This window comes from Rousettus aegyptiacus, unplaced genomic scaffold (assembly GCF_014176215.1).
Source record: "Rousettus aegyptiacus isolate mRouAeg1 unplaced genomic scaffold, mRouAeg1.p scaffold_m13_p_12, whole genome shotgun sequence".
NCBI lineage: Eukaryota > Metazoa > Chordata > Mammalia > Chiroptera > Pteropodidae > Rousettus > Rousettus aegyptiacus.
The window spans coordinates 77243355-77256354 of record NW_023416287.1 but is presented as its reverse complement, the minus strand read 5'-3'; the positions used below and the strand labels follow the sequence as shown (position 1 = coordinate 77256354).

Genomic DNA, 13000 nt, shown 5'->3' with positions numbered 1-13000 from the left:
GAAAAATTGGTGTGCAGCAAAAAGGCAACAGAGGAAATCACTCAGACTGAACGTGCCTTCCCCACAACGGGCTGAAATCGGGCATCTGCACTGGCAGGAGGGGGAGGCTCTCCCATCACTTAGTGGGGAAATTACGTTTCCTGCAGGAGAAGTTGCCCAAGGCACCCAAGTCATGCAGTAAAAAATACAAAAATCAAGTTTTCTCTCTGGCTGTTCCCGTGTCTGCTTTCAGACAGCCCTCCCCCACCCCACCCCCGCGACGTTCACCTCTTACCCAGGCTCAGCACCCAGTGGTCAGGACCCCACTTGATGACCCCACCCCCTGGACACTTCTCTTATGCCTTTTTCTCCCACAAGAACACCTAGCTGCCCACCTTCCCCCAACCCATAGCCAATTCTCTCGCTCGTCTGACTTCAAACTCACATGTTCTTAATTCTCATGTATGCGATGCTCTACCCTCACCTGAAAATGCTCTGGCAAACTAATCTCAGAGATGGCTAGGACCCAGGTGTGGACCAACGTCTCCTTCAACAAACCTCCTTAGGGCTTCATGCCACCAGGAAACACCTGTAGGTCGACATTCAGGTGGGTCTTTTGTTATTTCAAATCACGCTGTCATGAATAAACTCATGACTATGTCAGGAAAGTCAATTTCTACAGTGGAATTTCTGGGTCGAAGGGAACGTGCATTTCAATTTCTGATCCTTCTTGCCGAGAAGCCGGCAATATCCCCGTCTATGCTATTGATTAGAAGAGAAGGGGCTGATCGATGGCTCCAGGCACAGTGGTGCGAAGAACCTGACCTCTGTTATGTTTCTTCAACTTTTTGTATACAAAAAAGGTGTATGTTTCAAGTCACACCTGAAATACCAGAATATTTGTTGATATCTCTGAAAGGGTCAAAAGACACAAAACGAGAAAACCTGGTGGTGATTACAACACGGTCATTACCACAGTAGCACAATGTGTGCTGGTGTCTGTAGAAGCACCCAGGCTAGCCCGCTCTGCACTTGATCTCCTGCATACGGGTTGAGTGCTTGATTGCGCTGTCCACACCCTTAGCCTAGAATGTGCCAGCAACCATGTTACTTTAATTCTTTCCTCTAGATCAAAGTAAATGGCATCTTGTTCATAAAAGTGTATATGTTTAGTCAGAACAAAAATTAAGTTTACATTGTAATCAGAATTTGATGGTCCAGTAGTGACAGTTCACCGTGCTGCCTCTGCGTACCATGGGACACTAATAACCACTGACCCAAAAGCCAAGCAGATCCTCCGGTGAGTGATCACAGCATTGGGAATCTGGAAGCAAGATATTGGCAAGTCCAGGCATCCAGGAGCAACTTCTGCAAGTATTGGGACAAAACTGTGAGACATGGGCTTAAAGATGGAATCATAGATCAAGGGAAGACCTGCTTATGACAGGGAACCAGGTAAAGACAAGAAAACGAGAACGAGAGAAGAATTCAGTTCCTATAATCACACCATAACAGAGGCTTGGTGATAGAGAATAAAGCAGGATCCCAATGACTGGAATCAGGGTATAATTTGAGGCAAGAAGAGCATCGAGACTGAGTTGGACAATTTCCTGACTTTGGACTTCAAACGGTTGCAGCTCTGGAGCTAAGCTTGCCCGTGGGTTGTGCAGAGGTGTGAGGAGTAGGGAGCCAGGAGCTGGGCAGTTCTCTGACCACTTGTGGAGTAAGCTTTAAGACCAGCTTGAGCAGGAATGGCAAGATGCTTGAGTCAAAAGACAGCTTATGTATGTGAGAATCTCACAGCTTAATTTATGGAGTAACATATGTTGAAATAGAAGTAGACCATAAACTTTTAGCTGGAGCATAAAAATAAAATCCTAAATGATATGCCTCTCCACACTCCAAAGCTGCTGAGGCTAGGGGTGCAAGTATTATCGAAGGTGCAAGTCAGTGGTTGGGGACAGGGTGGCTCTGGGCAGAAGCAGCTGCCTGGCCAGGTGGACTTGCACAGGACCAACCTTGCTGTAGTGTTGCACATATCCATGTAGTGTGGGAGGAGGCCTCATGGAGAAGGAGGAACACGGGGTTGGCCCTAAAGCAGAGGCTCTCGACCCTGGGGCTGCTTTAGAATAAGTGTTTCAGGACAAGAAAAATGAAAATGGAGCTTTTGGGATAAGATACAGGGATTGGTCTTTTTGAAGTATTTCCCCGGGTGATTTCGATGTACAGCTGAGACCAAGAATCACAGCCTTAAAGGCTGGGTAGGATTTGGAAACAGACAGCATGTTTCAGGCAGGTTTCATTAACTTACAGGGTTATGTAATTAATATAAGCCCCGTGGTCCATCCTCAGCCCAACCTCTGGCTCTGATTCCTCCTTATTTCATCTTAGGACATAAGAAATTCTCACCAGGAATCAGATAAAAACTTGGGCTCTACAGCAAGATCTTGGTTTAATGGTTCAATGTTGATTTATTAATGGGTGAGGGGGGTAAAAGGCACACTAGCTGAGCAAGGCAGGTGGGAAGAGATTGTGAGTGAAATTCTCTGCTACTCAAACAGGGCTTGTGAACACTATCAGCTTCCTAGTTCTTTGTAGAAATGTCCAGGCCAAGGGCAGCTTGGCCACTGACCAGTTGTGTGGCTTTGGGCGGGTCCCACAGACTCCTTGAGCCTCAGTTTCCTCATTTGTAAAACAGGACAGTTGGACATTGATCGCTTTGAAAGATCAGGGAATTACTTTTCCCAACTAGCTGTTGGGAAAAGTATCCAGAAGGGGGTGCAAGATGCTAGGGATGAACTATACTGTGGTCCTGCCCATCCTTTGGAAGGGGATCCTGTAGCTGCTAACCTGAGAGCAAGTGACAGCGAGGGGACCAGTTATTAGAGGACTAGAGGCTCAGAAATCCTTTAGTGGGAGGTGCAGACTGTGGGCATGCGGGCTGTTTTAGCTGCATTTAGTCTGATCCACGCCACCTCATTTTTCTCCTCCCTTCTTTCCATCTAAGCCTTAATAGATTGGTCATTCCATTCTGGGAGGAGAGTGGGGTTGGGGAGGGAGGAAGGTGAAGGGTCATTACAGTTATTTATGCAATAGCCCTTGGCTTTGTGAACAGCTTCTGTGAACAGAGATTTTAGAGGTTCTGGGAAAGTATAAACTCCGCTCCTTTTCCTCTTCCTCCAGAAAAGAATCCAATTATTTTGCAGCAGAGTCAGGATGCCTAGTAGGAAGCAAAGCCTTTTATTCCATTTAGGATTAAAGTAAAGCTTTAAATGAAACCCTCCTAAAGGGGACATAGGACTTGCAGTCTTATGGAGTCGTAAAGGATGAACAGCAAACCTTTCCAGGGGACAGGCTTCGAGATGGTGGTTTTCTTCCCTGAGGTTAGCAATACAGCATTTGTGACAAAAGCTCTAAGCTTGCTTTGGTGTCATAAGCCTGAGATATAGAGGGCAGTCACCAGGGCATGACTCCAAGCGGGGGTACAGTCCACCCTCCCATTCAGTGGTAAATTTATAGTATCCTTGACAGTGATAATTCTAGCTTCTGCTTGAATCCTCCGGAGATAGCAAGCTCCCTTCTCAAGGGATGCCTGCTTGTCTCTTGAACAGTTTTCACTAGGATTTGTATTTATCTTGCATGGTTATCCAATATCTACCATCCTGAAACTTACACCCTGTGGTCTGGGTCTGGCCTCCATTAAGTAGAACCAATCTAATCTCTCACATGACAGATTTTAAAATATTTGAAAATAGTTATGATGTTCCCATCTCCCTTGTTGGGGCCCCCAGACCTCGCTATTTATTCCTCAGTCCAAACCTCCTTCATAGGGTTGCTCTGAGGTTCAGACAAAAGTAAAGAAGTAAAACACTTGGCAACTTTCCTTGGCACAAAATAAGCTTTTAAATGTTTTTATTATTATTCAAGGGAGGGAAAGAGCACATCTAATTGTGGGATTAGAATTCACAAAGCTCTGGCCAAGAGTAGTATTCTCCTCAGGGATGTGGTTAAGTTCAATCAGTATGAATTGGGCTTTTAATTTGTACCAGGTATGATGGAAGCCAGAAAGTTGGAACCGGGTTGGGGGTGGGGAGGAAGGATGGAAATAAACGAGTTGCAAGTTGGCCAGGGGTCCCAGTGGGATTGAGAGCGCTGCCTGCCTGGCAGGTGGGAAGGTGGGTTTAAGTTAAGGTTAGACTTGAATTTGTGGTAAGAGGTGAAATAGGAAGCATCCGGGAAATGGGCCACAGTTTTATTCAGGAACCAGGAAGAGAAAGCAGAGCTAGAGAAGGACATGGAGAAGGTGTGGTTAGAGAGACAGGGAAAATGAGGAGAAAGTGATAGGAGGAGATAGGTTAACATTATGGGAGATTCCATTACTGCCCGATGCTTCAGAGGGAAAAGGCAATTACAATAGGATGGGGCTCAGAGGAACCACTAAGGAAGGAATTAAAGCAGCAGCTCTTAATCCTGGCTGTCATTAGCACCACCTCATAGAATCCCTGTGCCCAGGTTGCACCCCAGAGAATTTCTGGGAGTGAGAGCCAGGCTTCCATGTTTCTAAAAGTGATTTTAATGTGCATAAAGCATTGAGTGCCAGTGAATTATGGAGGGACTGGGTGTGAGTACGTGGACCCAGCTGGTACAAGTTACCACTTCAAGAAGTTTAGCAGGAAAGGAGACCAGGAAAAGTCAGGAGCCAGTTGAGAGTTGCTGGTAGAGATGGGACCACTGACCCATGAAGTGAAGGGTGGCTGGAGCAGAACTGGGGATGGAGCCTCACCAAGGGAGCTAAGGCCCAGAGGAGAGGTGTGAAAACCCTGAGCGCTGGCCTCACCCTCAGAGTTTTGGTAGGTTTGCCTGAGGCCTGATAATTTGTATTTCTAATACATTCCCAGGTGATGCTAACAGCTCTGGAGGCACCTTGCAAGAACTACCTGAATACAGGGAAGGAAAGTATGCAGACAGATTTTTGAGTGAGAAAGGATGGAACCCCTTACTTTCTGCACTTGCCAGTGATATGAAGAGCTCCACCTCAGCTCCAAGGGGGAATTGTCCGAGCTTTGGTCGCTGCATTTGTCGACTCTGTTAGCCGGTATATCAGAAATCCTGAGAGGGGCTTTCCTCACAGCTGTTAAGCATCCCCAGGTGATGAGCTCGTGGACTCCGGGACTCCTCCACGGCACAGTTGAGAAGCGCGTGCCACGTGAGAAGCTCTTAAATAGGGTGGGTTATAAAAACTCTTCCAGGGCAGGAACTGCAGAACAACTACTCTAGCGGGTGCAGATGGACGCTGTCGGGGAGCGTCACCTTCAGAGGCTGTTCCTCATTCAGGTACAAATGCCACCTTCTGAAAACCAAGGCCGAGTCTCCTCCTACAGCTCCCGCTTTCCCTCCTGCCAATTATTTTCCTTGTTGGCTGAAATGTCTTTTTGCTGAAAGTAGAAGAGGCACTGAAGTGGCTGTAGGCAGCCAAGTGCCACTGGCAGAGGGGACAAATATAAGTCATGTAGGGAGTAGCGGAGAATGTGTGTCGCCGAGAGAGGGGAGAAAATGTTGAGACTTCCCAGAAAGGCGAACGATCCTCAGAGGGGGCGGCAGGGAGCCTAGTTGGAAGCTGTGGGGGAAACGGACAAAGTGGAGAGGAGGTATGACTCCCCCTTACTGACCAAGATTTTAGCGCGGGGAGCTCAGCCTGGCGGAGATAACCTTTGGTATAGCCAAGCCGCCTCGTAACAACCTACAACATAGCTGAATTTTAATAAAGAAAGCATTGGTTACAGCAACGTAAAATTCAGAGGAGAATGCACGGAGCCTTTTGGTCATAGACATCCCTCCTTTTATTTCTCTTTCCCTGTTTCTGGTTACTTTCCTCTTTTTTTTTTTTCTTGTCTGCACTACATCCCCGCCCAGCCTCCCCGGGCACAGCCGGCGAGGACCTCGAGCTCGGCGCGGCAGGTGCGGCAGCGGGCGCGCACCTGTCCCGCGAGCGCCGGCGTCCAGCAGGGGGCGGCCGCCGCCAGCTCCTCGGCCGCCCCGCCCCCGGCCCGGTGGACCCCGCGGCGGCGGGGGCGGGGGCGCGCGAGGGCGCGTGCAGCCTGGCCCTGCGGGCGCACAGGCGTTGGCGGCGGCAGAGCCGGGTCGCCCGCTCCGACGCCCGCAGGTGCCCCCTCCCGGGCCCGGCTCCACGCCGGCACCTCCCCCCACACCTGCGCGGGGAGCGGCGCCGCGCGGCCTCCTGCCCCGCCCGCTCGCAACTCCGGCCGGGCCGCAGCGACGCCGCCGCCGCGGGAGTAAAGGTCGCGCCGCCGGGAAGCCGGCCGGGCAGGTCGGGGGAAAGGGACGGGGACACACAGCAACTCTCGGCCAGCCCAGGAAGATGGCGCCAGGCGGGCCCGCCGTGGACTGAGAGCCTCTGGGGCAGCGAGGAGGCCGTCCGCGGGCGCGGCAGCCCGGGCGCGGCCCGGCGCGCGGGGTCATGTCGGTCGGCGAGCTCTACAGCCAGGTGAGTGCGGGCCGGGCGCGCACAGGTGAGGGCCGCGTGGGGAGGGGGCGGCGCGCTCCGGGCCGCCGAGGCCCTCCGGGGAGCCGCCTTCGACCCCGGGAGTCCGGGGTAGGGGCACCTCTCAGTCTCCCTCTCTCTGTCTCCTCGGCGCCCCTAACTTCGGGTGGTGGAGAAAGTTTGGCTGTGCCCGAAGCGCCCCGCGCTGACCGGCCCCGGCTCAGCCCCTGGCGAGGGCTGTCGTCCCCTCCCCGACGCCCGGCCATCGCATCCTCGCCCCGGCTCCGCTTCGGCTGAGTTCCCCGAACCGCGGGGAGGGGGGGGGGTCCCCACCAGCTCGGAACCCGGTGCGTGGGCACAGCCCCAGGTGGTAGCCCCAGTCTCGATCGTGGACCCTACCCCGGGTGCTCTGTAGTGGGAGCTCACGAGGGCGACCCTCTAAGGCTTGTGAGGCTTCCTCTCCTCCTGAGTACCAAGGAGAGGGGCACGCCGAACTTAGGGGTGGAGAGCAGGGGTCCCAACCCGCTGAGCGGCGCGGCGGCTGCAGGGGGGAGGTGCTCGAGGGATCCCTGGAGATCCCGGGGAAGCGCACTCGTAATTCGCCGGGGAGGAGCACTTTGCGGTGGATACCAGGAGGGCTTCAGTTACCTTGGGGAGGAGCTCGCAATAACAGGACGCCGGGGTGGGGAGTGGATTCCCGGGATGTGGATGTGCGGGGCTCGGTTACCGAGTCGGGAACAGGTGCGACGGGGCGGAGACGCCCCGCTTCCACGGCAGTTGCTGTGATTAAAGTTCAGGACCAGCCGCTGCTGCCCCAAGCGCCCATGGCCGCGCAGCAGCCGCTCAGGTCCCTTTGGGGTTCCTCTCGGCGTGGGGGTGGGGGCAGCAGGAGCTTTTAAGCACGTCCCACCTCGCCAACCTGCTCTTAAATAAGTTTTGGATGTCTCCACGATGTGCCTGCCCGTTCAGCTTCGGCGGTCGGGACATGTTTGACAGTGCCTCTGTGCGCACTTTTCTGTGCAGAGGGGGTGTGTGTGTGTGTGTGGGGGGGGGGGGTTGCACGCACATGCGTGAATGTAGGCTTCCCAGGACGCCAGCCCGGGCCAACAGGTCTGGGTGGAGGGCGAAGTGCTTCTTCCTTATCCCTACCTGGCAGTTGCTCGAAACAGCCCCGCGTGTGGGCGAGCCCTCGCGCTGGCTGGGCTGGCTGCTAGTTTTCGTTTGGCGAATTTTCTAATTCATTGTACCTCCCGGAGGGAGACGGCCGCAGCTGAGGAGGAAACCTGGCTGGGGGCGGGGTCACAGCAACATCAGACACAAACTCCACCCCAGTAGCTGCCAGGGCTCCCCGACAGCTATTACGGATGGGGGATAGCTTCTGGGAGAAGACAGGGTGTGACGTGCGAGTCGGGGTGAAATCTCTGGTGTTTTTGGCTTTTGGAAAGCACCCCACCCTGTTTACCCGTGGGAGGAGCTTTCAAAGCTCTAGCTTTCAGTTCTTTCCCTGAAGTGCGTTATCAGGAACTTTGGAGGCTGGAGCCAGCGAGGCAGGGAAGAATCTGAACTGGAGTGTAAAGTGCCGAGCTTTGTTACTTAAGTGCATGAAAATACCACTTGTACTCAATTGAATATACCTGCGATGTATGATAAAGCCCTTTATCAAACAATTGCTGTGTTATATGAAGCTAATGGACAACTGAATAGGCTCTTAATTTCTGGAGCCCTGATTTTGAAAAAAATATTGGATTGCTCTTAAAGACAACACTTAAGGGAAGAGAGTTTGAGATTTAGTTAGAAATGAGTAATGTTGCATGTTAGAAATGAGTATATTACACACCTAGAAATATATTGCATGATAACTATTAGGAATGATGAATTCGTGGGTGTCTGAGTAAAGTTTTAGTGTACTTTTGGAAATGGGTAAAACTGTTCCTCCAGGAAAAGGTCTTTGGAGGAAGCACTAGACACTTAAAAAAAAAAAAAGTAGCTTAATTGGTGCTAGTATTTGGCATAATACAAACAGTATTAGAATTTCTTCCTAGGGCAAGGAGACTGAACCTCGCTTTGTTAATGGGTTTCTAGTTCTTAACCAGTTTGAGGTTTATGAATCTGGAATTGAGATTTTCCGTGGCTGATGCAGTAGCTTCCAATTGTGTTTTGAGCAGTAGTTTTTCTGGCAGAGTAAAACACACGTATGCTTCACTTTGAGAAACACTTGCATTGTTTTCTAACCAATATCACCTACTTGCTAGACTGGATTCACAGTATGCCTATGAATCATAAATTATACAGAGAAACCGTGCCTGCTGTTCAGATTCACTTTGTTTCTTGGGGAGATGACTTGTTCAGCTTAGTGTAGTATCAAAATAGCCGAAGTTCCCTTTTGTTTTTAAGCTGCTTTTCTAATGTGATGAATGCTGGAGCCAGGCACACACTTCAGTGTATTATGCTTGATGGAAATAATTACCCAGTATACCAACAGCATATGTAAATAGAGTAGAAATTTTAAAGATCTTTATTGATTACATCTGTTGCTTTAGTGACATAATTGGAAGACGTTACTAGAATGAGACACTTAAGCCTGTAAATTAGCATGAGTATAGTTTCAGGTGAGAACTCAGTATATTTGTCTATTCCTCGTTACCAGGAAAAGACTTCCTCCTTTTCCTTCCCTCCAGGTTAGTTTTCTTGCTTTTTGTCTATCACTTCTCTTCAACAGGTGGCTCACATGCTGTGTGAATATTTTTTTGGAGTTGATTTTAGTCATTGGCAAAGGGCACTTCCCATTAACAAAGGCACTCCTGTTTTCAGAAGACCCAACACCTTATCTTTGAGAAGTTGAATGGGATAAGATAATAGGTCCATGTCACACACTTGGAGGCTGATGTCAAAGTGTGTCAGCCTCATCACCTCTTACTGAAAAGTGGAGCTGATGATGGGCTCTTGTCTCAAGTGGCACATATGTGACAAGTGTTAGTACTTTATTTCCAACTCACAGGAAAAGACAGTATGGCCTAACTTGACTAGTACAGGTCTAAGGAAGAGGCTCTAACATATACAAAGCATGGTAAGTATGATTTAATTATAATTGCCAAAAATAATCTGATTTTTAAAGTATAAAATATATAACCTCTCCCTCAGGCTGAATAATACAACTCTTCTCTATTGAAAGGTTATTCTGGATGAAAAATTTAAACATTGTTTTTTTCAAATGGGATTTTCAGTATGCTACTTCGATTCTAGTTAGTGGAGTGACTGGGAAATCACCAGACTGAAATCACTACCTTTAATCCTTTTCTTACTTGGTTTTTAGTTGATTGGTGTCTGAGCAGTGGATTTTTGGGTGCTATGAGGAGGTTACTGGTGGACACACCTTGTATGTTACAGTGGTGTCTTTGAGCACTGGGGCCTTTCTTTATTCTGAGGGCTCCGATTTGGGGCCAGTCTTTTGGAAAATAGAACTCATGTGTTTTGGGCTGGTGTCCTCCAACTGTCCCTTACCTATGCATCCAGGAGTGCAGGTTTCTCCCAAGTATCAGTCCTGTTCCACCTCTAGCTTCCACTTCCGTTCTTCTTTGCTCACCTATCTCAGGTGGGCCTCTAAACCTAGTGGGCCCTTATTTGGCCTGCTGATGACCATCAGAATTTAAAAGTTTGTGTGCCAATTGTCATCCAGTTCCCACAGCATGTTTTTTGCCTGCTTGTTACCGGTGAGCATGAAGCAAGCTTGCATCACGTCACATCTCCCCAGTTAGGCTGAGACCTGGAGAGCAGGGCCCGGGTCAGACATTTTTGGGAGTCTCCAGAATGTTTAATACTCTGCCTTAACAGGCACTCATTTGGGAGATTGCACCCTAGGTATCCCTGAATCCCCTTTTCACCCCAAAGTCCTGCCATAACTTCCTTGTAGCCATTTGTTTGCTAGTTTCTTCCCATTTTCTTTTGGTTAATGTGTTCCTAACATTTCATTTTATTAGCTGCAGGATAGTCGTGCACTAGAAGGCGTTTTGACAGCCCCGGGTCTGGTTAGAGTCTAAGCATATTATTGCACTTATTTTGTTCAAGAGAGATGGCATTCTCTTTCTGTCAGGGCCAAGGCACCTCTGAATGGAAACTAACTAGACATTTTAAATTCTGGCAAAATTTAAAAAGGAAATACTATCATTTTCTGTGGTAAGGTTCAGCTGTAAATTATACTGCTTACAGTATAGAAGTTCAAATATCGCCTTCCCTAATTGATAGTGTATTTGTCACTATATATATATAGAATTGTCAAGGTAAACCTGTATGGGTTTGAAATGGTAATTGACTTGTTTTGTAAATCAGTAGCTTCCCAGAAACCACATTTAAAAGCAACCGATTTTAAGTGAGCAGAACATGTGTGTTCTGATGTACTTTTCTACACAGACACATTTTGCATTATCATTGGGTGACAAAACCTAAATACCTAAAGTTAACAAATCAGCATCACTCGTGTGTCACGAGAGGAGGGCAGGTGCTCATAGTTACAGGTGTTTGATGGAAGTGTTGGTCAGGTGGATTGTAGTAGAGGGAAAAGATTTCCTTTAGTAGCAGTGGGATGTGCCTGGGGCTTGAAGAAGGAACAGAATTTGAATACACATGGATACTGGGAAGAAGACACTTTAAGCAGACAAGAGTGTGAGTTTAAGCATAGTGACAGGGATAAGCTAGACAGATGGGGTAGTAACCATAGTAATATTTCAAAACTTTATTGTGAAATTTCAGACTTACAGAAAAGTTGCAAAAATAGAGTCGCTGTGTGTATTTTTCCAGATTCTCTTGGTGTTAACACTTTATATAAACAGTGCAATTATTAAAGCCAGGAAATGAACATCTGTGCAATACTAGTGTCTACTAGCCTTATTGGAATCCCGCCAGCTTTTCCACTCATGACCTGTTCTGGGCCAGGGTCCCATCTAGGATTCCACATGGCTTTTAGCTTCATGGTTCCCTAGTCTCCAGTTAGTGACAGTTTCTCCGTTTTTTCTTTCATGACCTTAGCCTTTTAAGAGTCTTAGCTATGACCCTCAATTTGGGTTTGCCTGGTGTTTTCTGATGCTTAAATGGAGATTATGAATTTTTGGCAAGAACACATCAGAAATGATGTGCCTTAATGCATCATCTCAGGAGATACATGGTATGTCTCACTACTGGTAGTATCACTTTGATCCCTTGGTTAGGGTGATGTCTATTAGTGATATTTAGGAATTAAGATCTAAGTGCTAAGTGTGCTTTTTTTAATAGTCACGTTGGTTTTATTGAGCCTGGAACTCAAGACATGTTTATGTGGGCAAGGGATGGGGAAGAGTCAAATATGGTTTGAAATTTCCAGTTTGAGCCCGCACAGAAGTCAGGACGGGACGAGGATCACACTTGACTTTGACGTGTTGAGTTTGGGGTGACAGTAATTTGTCTAGGTGGAAATACTTCATTTATATTTTGAAGGTAAAAGAATGAGCTTAAAGGAGAACTGTCAGGATCTGGCTTTCTTGCAAACAAAAGGTGCCTGGGATTCGTTTTTTTGTAATGAAGAAATGCAACCATCATAACAGCATCATTTTTTTAAAGATCGGATCATGACCTTGGTATAGGCAGTCCTGGCATCCATGGTCACGATCGTGGTGTGGACCATCCTGGGTATTGTGGTTAAAGGCTCTCAGCTCTGACACCTCGAAGCAGATACTTTCTAAGCTGTGACTTTATCTGAAAAGTTGAGCCGGTACCTACGTCATAAGGTTGTTGGAGGATTATGTGATCTGATATGTGTCAGGCGTCTGCCAAGCACAGTGTCTGGCACACTGTATGTGCTTGGCAAATGCTCATGAGGTTGTTTCGCCTTTATTCTTGGTGCTGGTAGTGCTTTTCTCCTGACTCTCTCATGCCATCCTGTAGGGGTATTGGTCATAACGGGACTTAGAAAGGGAAGAATTGCTACAAATAGCTACCCAAGCAGTACCCGACAGAGACATGGGGGGAAAAAGCTTCCCACTCCTGCACGACCCCCTGGGGAAGGAGCAAGAGCAGTTTGAACATCTTAAATTTAAGCTGTGCTTTCTGTTCTCCTATTATAGCTTTAAAGGAAAATTAAAAAGCATTTTTCACAATGTTGCTTTTTTTCCCTGTTAATATAGATGATTATTGAAACAATTCATACAATGCAGGAGAGGCAAAGGCTCTGTAATACCCTTCCTAGAAACAGCTACTGTTAGTCACTTATGTGTAGTCTGTAGGCCTGTGCTGTCCAGTAGGTTGGTCACAGGCGTCTCTTGAGCGCTTGAAATGAGGCTGGCTCCAATATAGATGAGCTGAAAGTGTAAAATACCAGATTTCCAAGACTTAGTACAAAAAAGAATGTTAAATATCTCATTTATACTTTTTATATTGATTAAATGTGCAGTAATGATATTTTGGCTATATTGGGCCAAAATGTTTTATTTGATTCGCCCCTTTTTAATGTGGCTACTAGAAAATTTAAAATTCCATATATAATATGCCTTA

At 47.9% G+C, this 13000-nt stretch overlaps 1 protein-coding gene across 3 annotated transcripts in view; it reads left to right on the top strand.

Annotated features, from left to right (window-relative positions):
• The first annotated feature begins 5233 nt into the window (after positions 1-5233).
• Positions 5234-13000, top strand: part of MYO5B (myosin VB) — a 288112-nt gene continuing 280345 nt past the window's right edge. For 2 of the 3 annotated variants that reach the window (XM_016164861.2, XM_036230035.1), the window contains exon 1: positions 5234-5313. In XM_016164861.2, coding sequence (XP_016020347.2) covers positions 5266-5313 — 48 coding nt within the window. In that variant the 5' untranslated portion in view covers positions 5234-5265. Of the gene's footprint in view, positions 5314-6154; positions 6485-13000 lie in introns of those variants that run through there. The other variant, XM_036230034.1, reaches the window with a different exon arrangement.